The sequence below is a fragment of the Lycium ferocissimum genome, unplaced genomic scaffold (assembly GCF_029784015.1).
Source record: "Lycium ferocissimum isolate CSIRO_LF1 unplaced genomic scaffold, AGI_CSIRO_Lferr_CH_V1 ctg1464, whole genome shotgun sequence".
NCBI classification, from domain to species: domain Eukaryota; kingdom Viridiplantae; phylum Streptophyta; class Magnoliopsida; order Solanales; family Solanaceae; genus Lycium; species Lycium ferocissimum.
Window position 1 is genome coordinate 1 of NW_026715571.1, and position 10,338 is coordinate 10,338.

The 10,338-nt window shown below is 34.0% G+C and overlaps 1 protein-coding gene and 1 pseudogene across 1 annotated transcript; both read left to right on the plus strand.

Annotated features, from left to right (window-relative positions):
* The first annotated feature begins 4,758 nt into the window (after nt 1-4,758).
* Nucleotides 4,759-7,670, plus strand: LOC132042317 (purine permease 21-like; annotated as a pseudogene).
* A 1,036-nt stretch (nt 7,671-8,706) lies between these two features.
* On the plus strand, nt 8,707-9,936 carry LOC132042326 (F-box protein At5g62510-like). Its single transcript, XM_059432909.1, has one exon. The coding sequence runs from the start codon at nt 8,804-8,806 to the stop codon at nt 9,836-9,838; it is 1,035 nt and encodes a 344-aa protein (XP_059288892.1). The 5' UTR covers nt 8,707-8,803; the 3' UTR covers nt 9,839-9,936.
* The last annotated feature ends 402 nt before the right edge of the window (nt 9,937-10,338 follow it).

Consider the following 10,338-nt stretch of genomic DNA (forward strand, 5'->3'; position numbering starts at 1 on the left):
CCAAATTTTTGGTTAATTAAATACCCCCACGGGGGACGGGCAAAAAGGTTTTGACTTTCTAAAAAGCCGGGGAAAAGGGAAAAAAACCCCAAAATGATTAGATACATAGCCCTTCAATTGGAGACAATTTATTATATTTAAATTATACCAATATTTTATTTTTTTTTTTTTTTCTTTCTCTTTCTTTTTTTTCTAACCCCCCCCCGTCCCTCTTTTTTCCCCCTCCCCCAAATGGTTTTGCATGTTCCTCAGCTTCTTTCTTCCTTTTTTTTTTAAAAAAAAAAATTTTCTCCTTTCTTTGTCTTGATGGGCAGTTCGTGCATTTTCTTCATTGCTGAGCATATTTGAAGGGTAGTTCGTGCAATTTCTTCATTGTTGTTGCATAATTCCATTTGAAGGGCAAGCTTTATTGGTTCTTCCATTTTCTCCCCTTGTGTTCTGAGGTTTTCGAATCAGATTTGAAAAATGACATTGAAAGTTTTCAAAAATCATTTGAGATTTTGAAGATTTGTGGGTTGATATCAATTCGAATTTCAGTCCAAAATTTATGGGTTTTCTTAATTTGGTGATTTGAATGAGAAATAGAAACAAAATTGATGGTGAATCTAGAAGAAGTGCTGCTAGAAGAAGGATCCACTATTGCTTGCGTTATTATTTTTGTTGATTGTAGTGCCACTTGACAAGTATAGAAATGGAAATTAGGATATGATTCCCAGTGAGTAGATTGAAAATCTGCCCTCAATCTAGGTGAAGCAACCATTCTTGATTCATTCTTTTGTCTAGCTCTCTTTCCGAGTTCCCAATAAGTAGTATTGTATCGACGAGAAGTCGATTGAAAATAGGCAACTGAGGAAAGATTGGTAATGCAAACATTGCTTGGCTCATCATTTGGTGGTGGTGTGGTGGTGGCAGCGGTGGTTATGGTGGTGGTGTGGTGGTGGTGGTGGTGGGGTGGTGGCGGCGACAGTGTGGAGGTGGGGAGTTTAGGAGGAGGAGAACGTGGTGGGGTCCACGTCATTTTATTATTTAATAAAATAATAAAATAGGGAAAGAATGAAGAAGAAAGAAAAAAACAAAATAAATAAAAATAACTAAAAAAAAATTTAATGACGTGGACCAATCATCAGGCGAGTGATTAACACCTGTATCTCAAGCTCATCAAAACGCCGTAAGGGGGGTATTTAATTAAACTTGAAAGTTGTTAAAGGAAATGTCATCACAATCTTGGGGATTGAGTTCTTCCAAGTTTTCGCGAGTTCGGGGGAGGTAAATGATGTCTTTTCTCTTTTTTTAATAATAAACATGATACTGTAAGCTGGAAAAGGTGAGAAATAACTTGTTATAACATGTGAAATCAGTATGATATTGATGATGAGATAAACATTATTTATAGTATCAGTATATATAAGTTAAATACTTAAGCGCTTTTGTGGGCCTCTCATCCTATAAGTCTCAGAATACTTTTTATATACTTTGATTGCACCAAGGGCCAGCAAAATGCCTTAAGCCTAAAGCTTTCAAAAGACCAGTTGTTTTATCCATTTTTCTAGTATAGAATACTTTTGTTATGTTTCACTCTATTACCTGTGTTATAAGCTGTATAAAGCTTTCAAAAGCATATTCCATTATACATTTCGCTCTATTATTTGTGCTATAGGCTTTCTAGTCTTTCAAGTAAATTTCAATACAAGAAAAAATACTTTTGTTTGCGGCTATCATCTCATTAGTTTCGTTAGAATTTTTTAAAAGTTTAAGTTATCTATATACACCGTCATTTTATAAATAAAATTTGCATTATCAAGTGACAAGATCAAGTAAATATTCCTTAAATTGTCACCTTATACATCTTATACTCAATTTCTTATATGACTATGCCCTATTATTAAAAATTATCTTATGGTTTCATTTTACTTTTTTTTTTTTTGACAGATGAAGAAATATTTGAGGATGAAAATCCCAATACTGAATCAAGTGGATCATCAACTCAACATTCCTACTTTGCCAAGCATAAATGGTGTTACCAAGTAGCCATTTTTACCTCTTTTACTCTAATTGGAGAAGTAGTGACATCACTCTTGGTTAACACATATTTTACCAAAGGCGGTAAAAGTATATGGCTAGCCTCATTTGTGCAAAATGCAGGATTTCCAATTCTTCTTCCTTTCCTATGCTATGCATCACTCAAAAATAAGGGCCACATTGAGGTAATTAAAGGAAATCAAGAACCCCACATTTGCATAATCTTTTTAGTTTATGTTGTCCTAGGTGTATTACTTGGTGGAGTTAGTGTTTTCAACTCGGCTGGTCTAAAATACCTCCCGGTCTCAACGTACTCTCTCACCAGTACCACTAGACTAGGGTTCACCACTATCTTCTCTTTCATCCTTAATGCATGTAAGTTCACCCCAAGTATAGTAAACTCTATAGTTCTTGTAACAGCTGCCTCAATTATTCTAGTACTTCATAACAATGACTCTGGGGAAACGTCTGGTGGGAAGTTTCTCCTAGGATTTTTTTATACGGTCAGTGGATCCATGACTTATTCCTTAGTGCTTTCCTTAACCCAATTTTCGTACCAGAAAATATTAAAGGGTAGTAAATTCATAGATATCATAGAGATGTCAATTTACCAAACGCTAGTTGCAAGCATAATGATCCTACTAGGTCTTTTTGCAAGTGGAGATTGGAAGACTTTAATTATGGAGATGGAACATTACAACTTAGGGAAATTATATTATGTTGTAATCTTGTTTTTATAGCCATTTCATGTCAATTACATGTTGTGGCTTCTATTAAGTTAGTTTTTAAAGTCACTCCCCTTTTGTCCAATGTTCTTAACAATTTAGGGGCTCCAATTACTCCAATTTTTGCGGTGATCATTCTTCATGATAAGATTAAAGGTTTGAAGTTGCTAGTTATGTTTTTAGCCTTTTGGGGATTTGCTTCACATATTTATCAACAATATCTCAATCATGTGGAGGCCAAAGAAGAACTAATAGAACATAATTCTAGAGACATTTCTGAGATTTCTCCTAGTTGAAGAGTTATTAAATTTGTATTTTTATTCTATTGTAAGTTATGGTTTCTTTCAATTTCTCAAGAGGTGTACATATAAATGTGATCGCTTGTGTATATATTCAAGTTGAAGTAAAAAGTTCAATTTGGTGCAGAAGAAATACCTTCTTTTTTTTTTTTTTTAGGGTAAAATGACCTAATAATACCATTTTAAGACTATATATTACAAAATATAAGGATATTTTTTTCCTTATTTATAAAACATATGATTTAATTACAAACATACCAAATCTGAAAAAAAATTAGAAGTCCACTCTCCCCCTTTTTCCTATTCTCTGTTTTATATAGTATAGAGCCGCCCCACCCTTCTCTTTACCTTCCCCTTCTCCCTGTTCTATATTTCCTCCCAAACTCCATAGCCCCACCCTTCCCTTCCCTTTTTTCCGTTCTTTGTTTCTGTTATACAATGAAAGATCATCAACCAAATAAAAAATCTTTAATAAAAATGGCGGGATTGAGATTTTTTCAGATCTGCGTTTTTTCAAAAATATGTGTTCTTCAGAGATGCCGCCGGAGCGTGGCTTGAACTGGCTAATGTATTAATCTCTAGTTCTCCAAATGGTGCGAAGCGGCAAAACAAGGAAAATTTGTGCGAAATTTTAAACCCTACGCGAGATTTGAAGCGTCGTTTTTTTAAAATTTTGAAGCGAGATTCAAATTTGTATTAAAGTTGTATGATAATTGTATGCCGAGTTTGTACTAAAATTGTATATTAAGTTTTCTATGTTGGTGTTATTATTGTCGTTGTATCAAATTTGTATGAATATTGTATGAAAACTATATTACAATGTTACTACGGTTATTTTCAATTTTCAAAAAGCTAACATGAAATTTATACAAATTTACATAATTTTATCAAATTTCATCCCCTTTATACTGACTTTTCATATACGAAAAATGCGAAATTCGAGCGCCCTGAACAAGATATACATATTTGATACAGTTTTCATACACAAAATTTTAAGACAAAATTTTTATGTCTGTAAACGAGATATACACATTTCATACAGTTTTTCATACACAATTTTGAGCGAAAATTTTCGTATATGTTTTGTAAAAAATTTATCGTTATATTTTGTAAACTGAAAAGTATTGTCATATTTCATAAATATACCCTATTCTTATGTATATATACGTCATTCTCCTTTTTTTTTTTTTTTGTGTGGATTGCTCTTCAAAGGCACTAGTCTTTAATTTTTGGCCCTCAAATTGGTGGTCTTTAATTTTTATCTTTCGCCTAATACCAGGGTTACGGGGTTCGAACCCTTAATTTCGTAAAAAAAAAAAATCGCAAGGCAGAGGTTTGTAGCAAAGTTAGGCCTATTCGAGCAAAAGTTAGGCCTTAAGGCAAACGTTTACCCAAAATTAGGCCTTAAGGCCTAACTATGCCCAAAATTAAGCCTATTCGGGCAAAAGTTAAGCCTTAAGGCAGAGGTTTGTAAAATTCCAACTAAGTAGAAAAAAAAAATGTCGAGCGAGTTTTGCCTTATACCCGAGCGAGGTAGAATTTTGCATGCGAATCCAAATTTCACCTTGCGATTTTTTTAAAAAAATTTTTCCGAGTGAGGGTTAAAGCCGAAGCTTAAAGGTACAGTGAAGGACAAAATTAATGACCACCAATGTGAGGGGAATATTAAAGACCAGTGCCTTTGAAGGACAATTGTGCAAATGACCCAATAATACATGGCCTTGTCTGGTATATTGGGAAAATTTAACAATTAGCCATTTCTTAGCCCATGTAATTAAAAAATAGCCATTGTCTTTCATGAAAACCCTTGTTAAATCCCATTTTTTTTTCAAAGAACTTTCGAGATTTGTCGTTATAGCTCATTTAACTTATCAAACCATATTAAACACAACCTAAATTTTCCGTGGATGAAAAATCAGCAATAAAGGATCTAGTTCAGGAAAAAAATCTTGGGTCTAACTTAGCTCCTACATGTAATTATTTTCTTGATAAAACTCTTTTTTTTTTCTTTTTTTTTTTTTTACTTAAGCCATCATCATTAGGTTTTGAGCCTAAGGTGTGCAGGGTTTGGCTACCATGTTATATTTAAGTCAAAAGAACTTACAATGATTAGAGAGACGTGAAACCTTGCCTCTAACCTATAAAAGAGATTGACAAAGCAATCTAAAGGGAAAGGAAGTAGCCTATACAGTTTACTTTCCATAACAACAATGTAAATTAACTAACAAAAAAGTTATATTTCTCGATCTATTAATATTATGAGTACATGTTATCATGCCACCAAAACAAGGTTGCTCCATTCTATTTTGTAGCTAAAATTATGCATTAATTTCTTCAAATTTAATATGACCTAATATATGCAAATTTTATGATTTTAATTTGAGTGTCTACTGCAACAGGTGAGGAATCTCAAAAGGAAGAGATATCTGAGAATCAAACTAAGTCAAAAGAAGCACCCAATTTTGTACAATATAAATGGTGGATCCAAATGGCTATTTATTCAACTTTTGTTCTATGTGGCCAAGCAATTGGTACATTCTTAGGTAAACTATATTTTAATAAAGGAGGAAATAACTTATGGTTAGCTTCATTAGTGCAAAATATTGGATTCCCAATTCTAATCCCTTTTCTCTTAATATGATCAACCAGTAATTGTAAGAAAAATATTGATAATTTTGATATAAAAAACCATCTTTCTTGGTTCTTGTTCCTCTTTACATTTCACTTGGTTTATTTTTTGGAGAATATTGTATGCTTTACTCTATAGGACAAATTTATATTCCTATTACAACTTATATATTTATATGCACTAGCCAATTGGGATTCAATGCCTTCTTTTCATCCTTTTTGAACAAACAAACAATCACCCCTTTTATACTGAACTCTTTAGTACTTCTCACAATTTCTGCTTCACTCCTTTTGTCACAAAAAATTGAAGATGACTCAATGATTGACTCAATTGCAGGTGAAGTTGAGTTCAGTCATTTTTGTAACTACCAAGTGCTGGAAGAAGGATTATCAACATGGATAAGTTTCATATTCCCAACCTTAGAATTAGAGCTATGCCGAAAAGAGGAGCCAATGGATAAAAGATAATGCGCAGACAAAGGAAGAGATGTCATGTGTGTGTTCATGCTAAACTTTCGCTATTGTATGGTTTTTAATGGGCGGTATTAGCTATGCTCATTCCTATTGAAAACTTGCAATATCGTGCTAAGTTTGACACATATAGTAATACAAAACTACATAGCATTACAACTACCTGAGAGGAACAATAAAGCACTTACATATTGAGTGGTTTGATGACACCTTGGTTTGTGGTTTCCCGAGAATAACTCTACATGGTCCAACAGTCAAGTATCTGGTGAGAGCTTGAGGTGCTATATTATGATATTGGCCAGAGAAAACAGCAAACAAATGCATGGAAGCAAACCAAATTCATATAGTGATAGGTGCTGGGCAATGTTTCATAGCATAGAATTTGTTTATTTTTGTGCTTTTATTTTGACATTGTTACTTGTACAGCTGATTGGTTTCGTTTGATATATAATAATAACCACTAAGCAACATGCTTAGTGGTATATTTGATTTATAGAACAAAAAAAAAAAAAAAAAAAAAAAAAAATACAACAACAAGAAGTAGAAGAAGAAGTACTCTAAGAGAAAGTACATAATTGGTTTTTTATGTACACTTGCTGCATCCGCTGGTTATGGACTGATTGTTGAATATTGCTTTCAGTGACTGCAGTAATTTTCTTGTTAAAATAATAAGTAGATTAGTTCTAGGATGAGTCTACTTTATTTGAATTTAAATTTTAGAAAAATATTAGGTTGTTGAGTTTTATTAGGCTTTTAATTTATTTATTTTTGCAGATTTTATGCAGATTTTCTGTTGTTCAATTGGTTATTTAAAGCCCCTTTATGCTTAGTAAAATGACAGAGAGACTTTTTCAATCAACACTTTCAAATCTTTTTGCTGTCTCATCTTTAAAAAACCAACACTCATGCTTTCTGTCACAAGGCTATCCTTTGAGAAAATATTTAAGATGGAAAGTTTCGATTAATAGTAGAAATGACAATTTATGAGTCCTTAATGCCGTCCTTCGCGAATTTGATGGCTATTTTTGCAAGTGGGGAGTGGAAGAATTTGAAACAAGAGATGAATGAGTTTGAACTTGGGAAAAATTCATATGTTATGAATTTGATTGGAACAGCAATATCTTGGTAAATTTTAACAGTTGTTTCAACAGGTGTGATTTTCAAGGTCTATTCATTATTCTCCAATGTGATTAGCATTCTTGGTGTGCCTATGGCCCCTGTTTTCTCTGTTTTATTTCTTCATGAGAAAATGAGTGATATAAAGGTGATCCCTATGTTTTTGGCTATGTGGGGTTTCTTGTCATATATGTATCAACATTACCTTGATGATTTGAAAAACAAGGCTGAGAAAAGGGGCAGTTCGGTTTACGAAGTATCCAACATTCATGCAGGGTCTAGAGAAAGGGACGTAGGCAACTTATCCTGACACAAGTATTAACGACTGATTTTACAGCTTGAAGCCGTGAATTATAGGTCTCGAGAAGGGCCACATCCCGAGAGGGCGTGACACAGGCACCTTACCCTGACGCATGTATCAACGACTGATTTCACGGCTCGAACCCGTGAGCTATAGGTCTGGGGAATGACATAGACTGCTTATTGCTTAACTTGACGCAAGTAGCAACTGATTCCACGACCAAATCTGTGACCCGTAGGTCTGGGAAGTTCTGAATCCCGAGGGGGCGTGACGTAGGCAGCTTACTCTAACACAAGCATCAACGTTTGATTCCACGGCTTGAACCTGTAACCTATAGGTCCGGGGAAGGGCCGCATACCGAGGTGTACATGTGTGACATAGATAGGTTACGTGACACAAAGTATCAACGGCTGATTCCACGGCTCGAATCCGTGACCTACAGGTCACATGGAGATGACTTTACTATTGCCTCAGGGATCTCGCTGAAAAAAGTTAAATTTGTAGATATGGAAATTAATTTGTAATTCATTTGAACTTCAGTATAAGAATAATATGAAAATTACTTGATTTTGGCTCGTCCACTCATACTATATGTATTTAATTTCTGTATAAACTAACAAAAAATAAAATAAAAATTTATTATTTTTTGTGCTGTAACTAAATTTTAACTGGTTATCGCAGAAAGTAAATAAAGTGAACCTAGGCATTCAGTAAGGAAAATTTCATCTGTCCTTTTCTTAGGGGGGCATATTTCACATTTTAGTCTGTAATGAGGAATGAAAGAAGGAGAAATATATAAACAGTTACCAAATAAAATATATGCAAAATATTTACCCTACTTATTGTACGAAAAGGTTTGCCAAACATTTTATAAAGTATGTATTATTTACTAGTTAATTCAGTCCTTCAGCCTCCTACACAGAGAATTGAAGATGAAATTACCTACAATAGAAAAATTGGCATTGCTTGTTTTCAAGTGTTTAATGTTACTCATTCTCTTCAATGGCGACCCTGTCGATTTTAATAACTTTATTTTTCTTTTTATTGTTCTTGCAACCGCCTTGTACACTGAGAAGAAGATGAAATTACTACATACAACAAAAAATCCTGCAATTCTCCTTGAGAACAACAATAACAACATGGACCTTAACCCTACAATTCCCTTTGACGTAGCGACAAAAAACCCTAGGATTCCCCTTGACGTAACAACAGAAATATTCTCGTGGCTTCCTGTTAGGTCCTTAATGCGTTTCAGGAGCGTTTCTAGATTCTGTAATTCACTTACTTCGGAATCAAATTTCATGGATCTCCATCGAAGTCGCTCCAAGATTCGCCCCGGTGGCACGAAATTCCTAGTGCCCAAAAGAGAAGGTTGTTACGTTATAGAACAAAAGGAAGATGGGAAAGCCTCTACATGGAACTTTGATTTTCTCTACGACCACTTAATGTGCGCTAACGGTTTGTTTTGCTTGTGGAGGATATTTCAACAGCCTGTTGTGATTTGCAATCCTAGTACAAGAGAAGTAAGAGTTCTTCCCCTCCTGAAAGTAGAATTTTATTCTTCTAATTCCGTCCAACCATATTTCTATGCTCTAGGTTATGAACCCGAAGAAAAGAATTATAAAGTTTTGCTGACCGTGAATGATAAAAACGGGTCCACAAAACACTGGGTTTTCACTTTAGGTACAGATGAGTCATGGAGAGAGATTAAAGTTACCAAACGTTTTGTTCCATATCACGAGGGAGCTTGTATTAGTGGAGTCTATCTATATATGGTGGATCTCTTTACTAAAATCATACTTGCATTCGATGTTAAAGTTGAAAAATTAAGAATTATCAATTTGCCGAATGCTTTAAATAACATGATGAATTATTATCCGTTGTTAGAAGTGAAGGGAAAATTAGCAGTCTTAGACAGTTACCGTGATGGTACGAATTTGTGGATTTTAGGAAATGCTGAAAACGAAGAATGGGAGAGTCATATCATTCACTCTCCTTTACAACCACCTTTTCATTTAAAAACAAGAATATGCAGTTCTTGTGATGGAGAGATTGTATTCGTCGTGATCGAGCCAGGTATTTTTGCATATTATATGTTTGATGTTTGGAAAAATAGTTGGAGATATTTGGAAACCCAAGGGCTTCCAAATGAGGGCTGGAAAGAATTTAGGGAAAAAAGTTCAAGATATAATTTGTTCTGGGGGCTTGAAGATGATGGTGGGATTCATGACGACATTTATAGTTACGTAGAAAGCCTATTTTCCTTAGGAAAAAAATAAGTGCTTTGGACTTGTGGTCATCTTAATTCTTTTCCTTCTGATTGTTTGTTCTATTAATTTTCTACAGTTAATAACATTCTTTTTTGCATTTAAAAGGGTAATATTTGTTTCCTCTGAATAAAATTTATGTGATAATTTTATTCGTTAAATAAATTTGATAAACATGGCTTTATAGTATTACACTTTTGCTAGCAATTAAGCTTGCAATGACTCTTTAACTTATATAACTATGTTACATGTTTCAACGATAATTAAGTCTCTGTCTTTGCTTCAACCATATGTCGAACTAATTCTATTTTCATCTCGCTACTTTATTTGTCATTAATTGCTGAAACTGATAATAAGCCGCTATCTATTTTCTTTTAAAATGAAAATAAAGTGTTTAATTGGAGATGAATGTGTTACTGATTTTGTGTTCATAGACCACTGCTGTTTACAATGTGGAGAGTCTCATTTGCAAATTAGTTGGGTTTTTCCCCCCCCCCCCCCCTCCTTTGGGT

Excerpts from the sequence above, each read along its gene's own strand:
- LOC132042326 (XM_059432909.1), top strand. The coding sequence starts at position 8,804 with ATGCGTTTCAGGAGCGTTTCTAGATTCTGTAATTCACTTACTTCGGAA.